General features: G+C 40.5%; 1 protein-coding gene across 1 annotated transcript in view; it reads right to left on the bottom strand.

The window, feature by feature from the left end:
• Positions 1–13,686, bottom strand: part of LOC119429039 (bone morphogenetic protein receptor type-2-like) — a 63,931-nt gene that overhangs the window by 31,508 nt on the left and 18,737 nt on the right. Inside the window, exons 2-4 of the mRNA XM_037696756.1 lie at positions 5,827–6,009; positions 5,014–5,193; positions 4,286–4,395 (exon numbers count right to left, since the gene is read on the bottom strand). Coding sequence (XP_037552684.1) covers positions 4,286–4,395; positions 5,014–5,193; positions 5,827–6,009 — 473 coding nt within the window. The remainder of the gene's footprint in view (positions 1–4,285; positions 4,396–5,013; positions 5,194–5,826; positions 6,010–13,686) is intronic.

Here is a 13,686-nt window from a genome sequence, read left to right as displayed (position 1 = left end):
AGCGTTCTCTTAGCATATATCTTGGATCCTTTAGTGTACAGTTTAGCGTTCTCTTAGCGTATACCTTAGATCCTTGTATAGTTTATTTTTATACTTTATATTTTTGCTATTTGAGTGTAACTAGGATCCTGAATGCACAATTTCGTTCCTCTTCATGTACCACATGTGTTGCGAATGACAATCAAGAAACTTGAACTTGAGAATAGTTTGTTCCTGATAATCCAAGAGGAGTCGAGACCATAATGGAGTTCTGCTGTAAAACAACTGGAATCTCAAATATTTTTATTGTTCTCACAAATTCGGTTTTCATCACCGTATATTTCAAGGTATACAGTTATTTACAAAGAATTCTGTGGTTATTTGCAAGTGCCTTAGCCGTAGCACTTCCTACAAGAATGTCACAAAATGTACAATTTCTGCCACAACAGCTGTGTAACATGAAACTGATGGTGTGACGCAAGGCTGGCAAAGTCTTACAAAAAGCACGTAAAGCGCCATTTTTGATGATCTTAGATCACAAATCTCTAAACGACTTTTCTGAAAAGAAAAAGTTGTGCTCAAATTAAAAAAAAAAAACATTAGCGTTTGCATTTTTTTTTTTAAAAGGCCTATTTATTGACCCAAATTCTAATATCTAAAAAGGTATTTCTTAGTTATTGCCAAGGTTTTTTTTTCTTTTTACAACCGTTAGCAAATTTGCAACATATTTCTACTGTTAGAGAATTTTTACTGTCATACGTTTGTCACAGGTAGGTGCCGGGGGGAGGGGAGTGTTCATTGTTGATGTAGAACAGGGCTATTCAATTAAATTGCTCAGGGGGGCACAGTTACTGAAAGCCTAGAGTTCAGGGGCCAGACATCCAGCAGTTATTGTCCTTAATTATGTTTGTTTTATGGTTTAAAATATAGTTTTATTTAAAAAAGAACCCATTGGTGGGCTGAACTGAGCTCACCTGTGGGCCTGACTTGGCCCATGGGCCAGTAGTTGAATAGCCCTGATGTAAAATATTGAAAATTTTATGAAAGGGTTAAAAAAAAAAATAATAATTCAACAATAATAAATAAATAAAATTAAGTTTTAATGTCATTATAACACAGAAGTAGAATAAAACTGCAGGCGCTACTCTTAAATTTTTTTTTTTAAATGTAGTACACAGACAAAAACCTGGAAAATTAAAACAATTACAAACATTTTGTTTGTGTGATGTCACCAAAAAGTCTAAACAATTCACATCTGCTCGTTTTGCATTTATCTCTTTGATTATCTTTTCTGGAATCTCACCAGAGTCGTAAAGTAAAATGCAAATCATTAATTATCATCTTATTTTATTTGTATTATTTTGTTAATGTTGAAGCTTCGTCAAAAATCAGCCCAATGCGACGCCATTACACACAAGCTGTATAAATGTTACATATATACACAACACTGAGGCCACATGTTTGTGTTTACAGAAATCTGATTGAAAATGCTGTAAAAACTGGAAGTAAACCAGCACAATAAAAAAAAGTTTTGATGCCGTTTGACTCGACGTTGAAGTGTGAGCTACAAAAGCCTCTTGGTTTTCCAGATTTGTCTCATGTAAGACGGTGAGTTTATAAAACGTGACAACTGAACATTCTGTCCTTAGTGCTGACGCGTTTGAAACAGTCAAAAAAAAAAAAGAGCTAGATTTAGGATTTGAGCGACTGTGACAACAGCTAAACTGTGATGGTTAGACAGCAGAGTTCAACTGGCTGCTCTGTGGGCCGTTTCTAGCCGGCTGTGGTTAAAACTCGACTAGTTTTCTGTTCCCAAACCGTAAACAAAGCAGGATGATACAGAATGTCTTAGTATGCAGATTCACAGACGAGCACATAGAAGGGAAGAAGAAGAAAAGACTAAAAACCATGAAGTATGGGCAACAAACTGGGCAGGAACGGGATAAAATATGTGGAGAATGTGAATAGAAAAAATAAGTATAGAGCCAGTTGGACTCTCTGAGAGGCAGAAACAGAAATAGAGTAGTCAATCGCTATTTCGCGGTTCGACGTTCGCGGACTCGCTCTTTTGCGTTTTTTCAACGATTGTAAACTTTGTTACTCACGTGATTGGGATAGGAGATAAAAAGTTAACGGAAGGAAAAAAAAAAAAACTTCAGACAGGCGCCACCACTTTGTAATTTTCTTTCAATGAGCCTACACTGTATCGCCAGTCAAAAGAACTACACTACCCACAAGCCAACAGTGCATCCGACCGCTGCATTCTTGTAGTTTTCTTTCAATAAGCCTGTCTCTGTGTCCCTGTGATGGACTGGAGACCTGTCCAGGGTGTCCCCTGTCTCTAGCACAGTGATAGCTGGATATGGGCACCAGTGACCTCTGTGACACGAAAAGGAAGAAGGGGGTAAAGATTAGGCCCGTCACAAAAATAAATTTTACTGGGCGATTAATTGTCTCAAATTATTGCGATAAACGATAAAATTGTTTGAAATTTAACAATAATTAATAATTGTCAAATTTTTATAAGAAATGTTGATTTGTTTTGTGTGTAGTACCTTTTTTGACCACCGGATGGCAGTATAAAACGGTTTGAACCGAAGGACGGATAGTTGAGCAGCGTGTCTCTAAGAAAAATGGGAGGGAGGCCCCTTGACGTGACAAGGATTGACATGGTGGACCCTCGGTGTGAAAAATGCTATTCTAAAGAGCTCAAATCACACAAAGCTTTTTATAAAAAAAAAATTTGTTTAAATCAGTAAAGTTCTCAGCTTCTTTTTGCAGAGAAAAACAACTTTTTAGACGAAGGCACAGGTTTCAACTGTGAATTTTGGAGCTTTGACAAGACAGTCCCTGCAGTCCTATCAGCACTAAAACAAAGATCCTCGAGTATACGTTTAGTTTTAAATTAAGGTCTTTTACTTGTGTATGGGCTACAAACCAACCCTGATGTAAACATCTGCTGAGTTTTGTATCGAACGACTCGATTTCCTACATCTTAAAACACCGGCACAATTCTGCCAAGAAATGATGTGAAATCATCTGGCTAAATCGGAGAGAAATCATCTGGCTAAATCGGAGAGAAATCATCTGGCTATATCGGACCAAATTCAAACTCTGGTCCGGTTCAAATGTCACTGATTACTTAAAGGAGATCACTTTTTTTTTCTTGTTGCCTTCCTGGTTTAACCTGTTATCTGTTTATGCAGACGAACAGTCGCAGACATGCCTGCAGACAGAGAGAGGAGACGCTGTGTAATCTGTGGAATGCAGCGGGACGACACGGAAGGCAGCGAGTTTGTGTTTATGAGTAAGCAGGGCAGGTAAATGAGCTGCCGTCACCCCCCCCCCCCCCCCCCGTACCTCCACCACACACGCTGCTTTCATTCACACGAAAAGGAACAATGAACACATGCATCAGTGCTGTTTGACAGCTTGCCAGTTCTTTAAAAGCACAGGGGAAGAGCAACGATGCAAACTGAATACACCTTTAGGCACTCACTTTATGGTACGGGATTATAATCTACACCAGCACTGATTTAGAAACATGCATTATTATTATTAGTAGGGATGCACAATATTATCGGCATGGTATCGGTAGATATTAGCGTTAAAGTTAAATATCAAACATCGGCCATCCCATCAAAGTAAAGCACCGATTTAAAAGGCGCCGTTTTTTATGCATATTATATATTTATATAGTGTTACATCATTTTCAGCCCCTTTTTGGCATCTGCATTTGGTAGCAGGCCAAACTAACAAAGACCATGCAGAATAATGAAGTATTTTAATTCCACAGCAGAGAAAGCCATGTAGTCTCTAAGTATGTCTAAGGCAAAAAATATCGGTATTGGTATCGGCAATCGGCCAAATGAGTGTTAACATATCGGCATATCGGCCAAATATCCAATATTGTGCATCTCTAATTATTAGTGTACAGAGTCAAAAACAACTAGTCAACACTACTGTGCAATAAATCTAATTTGGAAGAATTAATTATTGGATGACAAGAGTCTGAGGATAAAAGTATCTGGAATTGTAGTCATGATGCTAGTGTTGAAGGATACATTAGTCCCTCACTTATCGTGGGGGTTACATTCCAGACACCCCCGTGATAGGTGAAAATCCGCAAAGTAGGGACGTTATATTTATTTTAGTATTTAGATATATTTTAAGGCTTTATAAACCCTTCCCACACTCTTGCAATGTTCTAAACTCTCTATAAGCGCTCTAAAAGAGCACAGTGAAAGAGAGCAGACAGACTGATGCTACGGTTACTGAGCCAATCAGCGCCCGGGGGCGGACTGACCATCGGGAGCACCAGTGAAATGTCCCGGCTCGATTCGGGTCGGCTCATGGCTCGGCTCAGGAAGCGCTTGATTATTTTAAATAAACGATCCATGCCGTTCACTCTGGTATCTGCACCAATACCAAAAGTCATAGCAGGATGGTCCTGAAAGAGCTGAACGTTTTACGATTTGTTGAAATGGCACGAAAATTTAGGAACGAGAAAGATGCCGAAAAACGTACGGAAGAAAAATGGATCACAATAGTATGAATGCTTCATAAACATTCACACTATTATTGAACCAAGAGGTCAAAGGATGGATTATTTGTTCATTAACACCATCGTCAAATGGTAAGTACCCCTGCGCCAACAGCTTTACTTTAACAATTCAAAAGCAATGCCTTATTGCATTATTTGATTTTTAGTATATGTATTTTTAATTATTTTTGTCTATTTAAGGCCTTTCATCGACCATTGTTGGCTTTTCTTTCTTTAAAGAAGTGGTTCCCAATTATACTCCTTGAGGAACACCATCCTTTACGTTTTAGTTGTTTTCCTATGTGAATGAATATGTGATTAACAGGCATCTGCAAAACTTGAGGCAATAATTAAATCACTGAATCAGGTGTGTTGGAGTGGGGGAAACAATAAAACCATGCAGGGTGGTGTTCCTCAAGGACCAGTGTTGGGAACCACTGCTTTAAAGGAAGGATCTGGTCTATATGTAAACAACTCCTGGGTGTACGTACTTATAGGCTGTGCAGTGGTGGGGCTTGGCGACAGGAAGTCGTCGGTGAAGTTGACATTGCACATGTCGCTGCCACAGCAGCAGAAGTGGAACGTTCCATTCTGGACCTGCGGGGGCAGGTTGGTCACCACGCAGCGGTCATCTCGGCAGGCCTGATTATCGCCCAGGTGACTCCAGCAACCTGATACAGGAAAATAAGAGACTTTTCTGACTGGTAAACTTTAACGAGCTGTGTACTTTTCATTGAAAGCAGTACGAGTGGGAACACTCGACCCTGAAAACTTAACGAAGAAGCCTTGATGTAGATTATTAAATAGCTGGGCTGATTTGTCTTTTATATTATTAAAATGTGTATAACAGAGTTTATCCTTCTACGTATTTTTTCTTCACTCACCTTGCCATTTCATACAATCTTAAATTTAAATCAAAAACAACTCAAAAGGCTTTGTGTACAAGAAAAGTTTGATCTCCAAGCTCACAATTTCATTTACCCTTATTATACATAAAACATTATCCACCGAATTACAGTGAAAAGCTTCAAAAACCATCTTTTCTCTACGTACGGTATTGCTTTTGTATGTTTTATTCAAATACATTTAATGAAAACAGTCAGGAACTGTAAAGTCTCACTGCGTAAAGCTAAAAGACTTAAAAGTAAAAGAGATGCCTAATAATTTTCTGGGAATCAATAGTCTTTACAATTTTTAAAGGACTGTTTTGAGATTTAGTTTGACTAAAACCTGGACTACTTCTTGCATTTTAAAATAAATGTATTATTTGTTTGCACTTTAAGCGATCGTGACGAGTAAAAGACCTTGTTTGACGAGCCGCACTTCGCTCGGAGGACTTTTCTCCCACAGGCCGAAACAATGGTTGCCCTTGGCACATCGGATGGTGGTGTTCTCTGGGGAGACCCGGCCCTCGCCCCCAGCTACTCGCTCCACCTCCCGGTGCTGCTGGTCTGAGAAGGCACATTCCCTTTCTTCACCTTGTGCCGCTGCAATGAGAGAGAGAGAAATAACAATTTTTTTTAAAAATGTATTTAACTGCATCAAGTCACGTCACTTCGAAACAGTTTTGTCTCCTTTAGGGTGAAAAATGTCAAAATGAAAATAAATGCTGCGTTACATTTTGAACAGTATATACTCCACCACAAAACACAGATTTACATTTTAGTTTGCTACTTTAATAGGGGAAAAAATTATATTTGTGACTTCTGGCCAAGGATAGAAAGTATTTAAATGGTAAACTGTGGGAGCAATGCACAGATGTTTATACTTTTACCAAAATAGGACTTTAATCTTTCTGGATTAAAATTAAAACCAAAGAATTGTTGTTTTATTGAACTACAGTCAAAGATCAGAACACCGGCTACTGATTAACCAACCATGGAAGATGACAGTTAGCATGCTATATGACAATGATTATACTAGTTTACTGTAAATACATTTACTGTTGACTGTAAATATATAGGCAGTTGGTAGAGCTGTTGCCTCTTAGCGAAACGAGAAGGATCAAATCCCGGCCATGGGGACCTTTCTGGGTGGAGTTTGCATGTTCTCTCCGTGCATTCGTGGGTTTTCTCCAGGTACTCCGGTTTCCTCCCACAGACCAACAACATACACGTTAGGCTGATTTGTAACTAAGCTGTCCCTATGTGTGAGTGAGAGAGTGAATGATTGTTAAGTCTCTATACAATTCAATTCAAAAATACTTTATTAATCTCAGAGGGAAATTAAATGTTGTAGTAACTCGTTATCCTCGTTTCTTTAAGAGATGTTATAGATACTGATGGCTGTAGGCAGGAAGGATTTCTTGTAAAAGGTCCGTCCCACAACAGATCCAAAGAAACTGGTCGCAGATGCCATCCAATTCGTCCACCTGGACTCGGCTGGCCTCTCTGTTCCCCCAGGCTGCAGGACCACCCGAATGCCGAGTTGAACTCCCCAAACAATGGTCAGTCCTCCCAGCAGCCTGCCGAGCTCCTCGTCACTGCGGACAACTGGCTGCAGGTGTTAGGGGACGATCTCTGTCCCCTTGCTGTCACAAGCCATGTTTCCTGCCAGTCCCAGGATTTCCTTAGGATCTCAGTGGTCAGGCCCTCGAGCACAGTCGGAAGGTAGATGGAAATGAGTCCATGGAGCCTCCTTTTCAACTCATTTGAGATATGAGACTGTAGTTGAGATATTATTTGAGCTTTCGAGATGTTATTCAGCTGCTCCCGGTTGTTTAAAAAAAAAGGAAAAAAAGAAGCTTGTTACCAGTTACGCATCATAACAAATGTCCAAAAGTTAAAAAGTGTCAGTAAAAACCATTCCAGCTGCACAGCATCCAATACCAGAGGAAACAAACATCTAAAAAAAGTGATTTACATTCAGAGAAAGAGGAATTAAAGTTCCCAAAAGCAAAATCTCAGAATGAACGTAACTTAGCTACTCCAACATGCAGCCACCCCGAGCGGCGCAGTTCTAGAAACGTGTCTCAGTGATAGACTGGAGACTTGTCCAGGGTGTCCCCTGCCTCTCGCAAAGTGACTGCTGGATATGGGCACCGGTGACACCTCAACCAGAAAAGAAAAAAGCTGGTAAAGATAATGTCTAGATGGAACTACAGTATATAATGATAGTGAATGTTGATCCACAGCAACAAGTGTTTCTTTGACAAGTGATATTATTTGGTCACTAAAAAGCTGCAACTATAATCTTATTTATTGCTGCTTTCTTGGAAAACACCTAGTTTACAGTCACTAGATAATGTGGGAACATTACTAAGTACTTGAATGCAGCAGAAGTTAGTTGTAGCCAGGCAAATGAGAGGATTTTAACTTTTAGTAGCTAGGTTTCAGGCAAACCAGTCAAAGTAAACATTAGCTAGAGCGCTGCTAGCTAGACAAGATTAGGTTTAGAACTTAAAGGGATATCAGTCAATTTTGAAGTAATGCTTTGTCAAAAAAGTCATCAATACTTGTGCTAGGCTAGTGGCTAATGACTAGAAAGAAGAGTGCCAGTGTCTTTGTCATGCTTATTAAACAACTAAAAAATATGAATATTACATTAGCTAATATTAAACCTCTACATATTTGTATGACACTGTTGACTCAGGTGCCATTTTCTCAACCGAACAACGTCCGTGTTACGACACATACAGCTGTACATGATAGATGCCGATGGTGCAGAGGCTGCTGAATGCATCAATTCACCCGATTAGCATGTTTAGTCAGTCCAATTAGGTAATGCAGCTGTAGCATGAGTGATTGGTGGAAAAAGGGTGACACTTGCTCCTCTCTTTACTACACTTTATTGTTTATTATTTGTTAGTCAGGCGAATGAATCTCCTTAAAGGAGATGCATCTGTGTTGTGTGTCGTTTGTAACCGTAGTTTGAGCGTGCGCAGAGGGGTGGGGGATAGACGGAGCGCTACCTTCATAGTCATATTTTTTTAGCTAGCGCATCTGTAGTACGTGCCGCTAGCATAGTGCTACGTCAGTGCCGTATGTTGTCGAGGGGGCAGTCCGGACACTATGTTCTGTTGACAGGGCACTCTGCTTGTATAATGCAGTGTTTCCCCTACCATTACACAGGCGGGGTGCCCCATCCCGTCAACAGAACCGAGCACCCCACCTACCAAACTGAACTTGCCCCGCCTACCCCCACCCGGCACTGACATATCACTAAGCTAGTGGCACAAAATACAGGCTCCCCGCCCCCACTCAAAAACTGTTAGTACAAGCTGCGCTCAGACATGTCTCTGTCCTCCCATCAGCAAAAATCAAGGATGAGATGAGCACCCCCCCAATGGCAAGTTAACTAGGGGAAACACTGTAATGGTAGAGGAAACACTGCAATACATTCCTTAAAAGTTGACAGGACTCTCCCCTTGAAGGTTAACAAGGTTCAAAAGCAGGGGCTAGTTGCTAGCACTTAAACATGCTGAGCAAAGCAGCTGTTAGCTATGAGCTACTATTCAAAATCCAAGAAACAAGTGACCTAAAATTACTTTTATATGCAAACTATTACTGATTGTAAGGTAACACAAACTATTGACTCCACAATAGTTCTCAAACGTTAAACTCAGACATCATTTTAAGAAAAAGAACACTCAAATGAGATGTATTAACGCTCGCTAAAGAACGAGACTTTTAAAGTTTATGGAAATGTCTACCGTATTTTCCGGCCTATAAGTCAGACAGGCCCCCTCCCTCTCGGTTTTCAAGTCCCATTTAAAAACTCACTACTCTTCAGTAGCTTTCAACACCAGATGATCTGTGTTTTGAACCTGTACGCTCCACACTGGTTAGTCGTCATTACCTGCATCGTTTTTATGTCTATATTCTGATTTACTTCATTTTGTATTTTGCTTTGTGCGTTACCTGTTTTGTCTGTACAGCACTTTGGTTGGCCTTGTCACTGTTTTAAATGCTCTATAAATAAAGTGGTATGGGATGGTATAAGTTGCACCTTTTTGCCTAATTTGCATAACCTGCGACTTATACGCCGAATCGACTTATTTATGTTTTCCCCCATATTTATAAACCAATTTTTGGCTGAGAAATGACCGTTTTCATTCATTCTGACTGAAAATATTGAACACTACTATTTTCAGTCACTAGATGGCACTCGAGTAGTATGGCATGCTGCTGTGTCATGTAATACGTAAAAGTAGCTATTGATTACATAATCTGCTTGCCATAGCAGCCACCTTCGTTCAGCTCCGGGATCATGCATGGGAAAGCAGTCAAATCAGCTTCATTTCGCTGCGCCACCCAGGCGAAAAGCAGCTACTTTGACCACTGAAGTGCATTTATTAAGGAAAAGTTCAACTGAGACACACCTTTACAATAATTTCGAGCAAAGAAATAATTGTTATTAGGTGTTAAATCTTGTTAAATTCTTGTTTAAGTCCTCCCGTGTACGCTCCCGCGGCCGCCATTTGGCAGTCAATTGATTTTTGGCACAACACGTTTCTGGGTCGTCAGCAGTGACGCGTAACAAACGAAACGCGGTGACGCATAATAGATGCGACTAATACGGCGAAATGACTTATTTAGGTTTCTTCTCTTTTATTAGACCTATTTTGACTGATTCAACTTAGGGCGGTGCGACTTGTACGGCAGAAAATACGGTATGCATACTAAGAGTGCACTGGCAGCTCAGTTTTATTACCTTAAGCAAATTTATTTCACACATTTTACTCATCAATTTCACTCTACCACAGCTTTTTGTAGTAGACCCATTCGAGATGAGTTTTGTCACATTAATTTGAAGACAGGGACACATGCAGGCACTTATACTGTTACTGGGTCAATACAGGAAGAATTCACTGATGAAAAACAACTCCGTGCCCATTAAAACTGCTGCCTCCCACGAGCCAAAAGATCAATAGAAAAACCAATTTCAGCTCGAGCCTGAAGGACATATTGTCCACGCAGACCAGTGAAGGGACAGCAAACAGCTTCACTCTTGATGAATTCAACTCACGACGTGATTCAAGCCCTGGATCTGGTTGTGAAATGGGACCGCGTGCTTGCTGGGTTGCAGCAAACATCCGAGACATTGAGAGCCGGCGAGGAACAGTCTTGAGTGCCGGAGTGTGTGTTTGTACACAATCTGTGTCGTGGGTAATTTCAGAGAAGAGAAACACGACGTGCTCACTCCCATCTCCTCCCTTTTCCTCCAGGGGGGGCAGAGTGGGGGGGAGAGGTGGCTGTGCCCTGTCCAAGGTCAAGCTAGCCTGTGTAAGCAGGGGTGGGTGGTAGCCGTGTCAGGCACGGGGCCAGCTTTCCTCCTCTGTTCTTATGTGCAGATAAGGCTGTCAACTCCTGTGGGCCTCTGCTGCCCACAAGCTCAAGGCCTTTCACCACCTACTGTCTGAGCTGACTCTGCCTACAGGAAGGGGGGTGGGGCAGGGTGCGTATACATGAACGAGTACGAGTTCAAACCGATGGGTTAAACACATGGAGCTCTTTTATTTGGATGAGGAAACAAGAATCTGAATGAGCAAATGGAACAGTCGTTGGTAGCCGTTAGCTGACTCCTAGCGGGGTTCGGCACGTCCGTGAAATTCCATTTCTTTTAACGAGCTCCGACTTGAAGTGACCACTGAAGGTTGCACGCCCTTTCACTGTATGTAAAATGTTATAACCGTGTTAACCGATGACTAAGGCTGTAAAAATAGGCTTCGGTGTTTAATAGCCCTTTTTTTATTTAGCTCGCAGCTGAGTCGAGCTCTTTATTTAGAGCTTTGATTTCAAAGAACTGTTTTCTCCACAACAAACCTCGTAGAATGTTTACCGTATTTTTCGGACTATATGGCGCACCGGATTGTAAGGCGCATTAAGCGAAACCAAAACATTTAGAAAAAAATTTTAGCACCGTGCAACACATAAAATCATTTGGAGGTCAGTAAGTATTAACCAGAATTAATACATAAGGTGCATTATTATTATATTATAAGTTAGGCCTGTCATGATAAATTTTGCTGGGCGATTAATTGTCTCAGAAATTATTGCGATAAACGATAATGTTTAAAATTTGACAATAATTAGTAATTTTTGTCAAATTTAAGAAGAAATGTTGGTTAATTTTATTTCGAATGTAGTATCTTTTTTGACCATCGGATGGCAATATAAGACTGAAACGAAGGATGGATAGTGAGGGCGCGAGCAGCGTGTCTCCTTAAGAAAAATGGGAGGGAGGCCCATTGACGTGACATGGGCTGTCTCTTTTTCCTTTTTTTTCCGGTTCTCAAAATGGCGGACGCTCGATGTGGTTTGAGCTCTTTAGCATAGCATTTTTCACACAAAGCTTTTAATAAAAAAAATCAGTAAACAAGTTCTCAGCTTCTTTTTTGCAGAGAAAAACAACTTTTTACTTGAAGGCACGAGTTTTAATCGCGACTTGGAGCTTCGACAAGACGGAGGTTTTTTACGCGTCTCCTCCTGCTTTAAGGAGAGCTGACACAAAATGGCGACCAGTTTCCTCTGTGGCTTTGACCAGAGGGTCTCGCAGTAAAATCACACAACACAGCGTTCTTTTCACAGATCAGAGAGCAGGTTTCTCTAAAGCTGACCAACTTTAACCTTCGACGAAAAAAAACAAAAAAACAAACTTTTGACGGAACACAGCTTCACTACTTAGCTCTCGAAGAAAATACTTTAAACACTACTTGCACACAGTTTTCAACTAAAAAAAGTAACGCTTAAATCTGACAACTCTGATTTTACATCAGACAGCATTACTGCGGTTAGCCGGTAGAATACAGATCTCTGTCATACTCTAAATGTCTATTATTTCTACTGTGTACCGTATATATCACGCATTCCTAATGGATGGTATAAAAGATGTTCCATATGAGAATAATATCCCTTTAAATTCATTTCAGAGGTGCATTTCTCAAGCCGATCTTGCTCTCCAGCGTCACATTATAAATATGTTATGGCTCAGAAAGTAACCCAGGCGTTGGGTGGTTAATGTGTGTTGGTGGGGATAACTTGAGTCTGCTCAGGAAGGCCCAACTGCTGGTCTCTGCTGGCTGCAGACAGAGAGGCTCCTGCAGCAGGAGAATCACTCATGGAGGAGGAGCTGCAAGGAGGAGAGACCTGCAGGAGCCTGCAGACAAACAGGAGAGCAAACGCTAGACCCGCAGTTGCAACTTTTTTTTTTTTTTTTTTCTGCTGGTGTTAACTGAAGCTTCCCTTTCTTTTTCTGTCATCGGTACACAAGCTGAACTTTAAATGCCACTGTCGGCCGGAATGCGAGTTTGGGAGTTCAGAGCCAAAAAGCACATCGCTGTGAGAAAAGAAAAAAAATAAACGCTGTGGATTCTTACTGCAAAGATTGAAAAGGGAGTGGAGGATGGCAGGACTTTTCCACAGCTGCACATCATAAAAATAAAACGCGATCGATGGCAACGAGCGTCCCACAGCTCAATAACATTACTGTCCAGCCACGTTAAAGCTCTCTGCTCCACGTCTATGACTAATGCTGTTAAACGCCTTCAGAGCTTCAATAAACAGATAAACGTCTCAGACGATTTGTACAATTCGAACAAGCTGCACAATTTAATGTAGTCTCCTTATTTTGTCACGTTTCAATGGAAATGAACAAACTTTTGGATTTTTTTTTTTTTTTTTAAGAAGAACGAACCTAATTTTCATGTCTGAAGTTGAATTATGCACAAAGAAAAACCTTAAAAGCGCTGGATTTTAGACCAAGATAATTTTATGTTATTATATATGTTAAGCTGTTAAACCTTAAACAATATATTTCACATGTGATATTACGAGATGCTAAACTTAGAGTACCGTAATTTTCGGTGTATAAGTCACAGTTTTTTGCATGAATTAGCATGCCTGGACTTATACAGCGAAGCAACTTATGTTTTTATTTCCCCATATTTACAACACAATTTTTGTATGAGATCTGACGATTCTGACAAGGAAAATATTGAACTCCACCATTTTCAGCCACTAGAGGGCCATCAACTAATATGGTAAGCCAAGTGTCTCATTAATAGGTAAAAGTGGCTATTAATGAGACACTTGGCTTGCCATGCAAAGCCACCTTCGTCTCGCTCCGTAACTCATAGAGCAAACGTCAAATCCGCTGCGCCGCCCAGGCGAAATGCAGCTGATTTGACCTTTACTGTGAATTTATTAAAGAAAAGTTCAACTGAG

This window comes from Nematolebias whitei, chromosome 23, assembly GCF_014905685.2.
Source record: "Nematolebias whitei isolate Nwh7 chromosome 23, NemWhi1, whole genome shotgun sequence".
In the NCBI taxonomy this organism is placed as follows: Eukaryota; Metazoa; Chordata; class Actinopteri; order Cyprinodontiformes; family Rivulidae; genus Nematolebias; species Nematolebias whitei.
The sequence above is the reverse complement of the archived record's forward strand: the minus strand, read 5'-3'. Positions and strand labels throughout refer to the sequence as shown.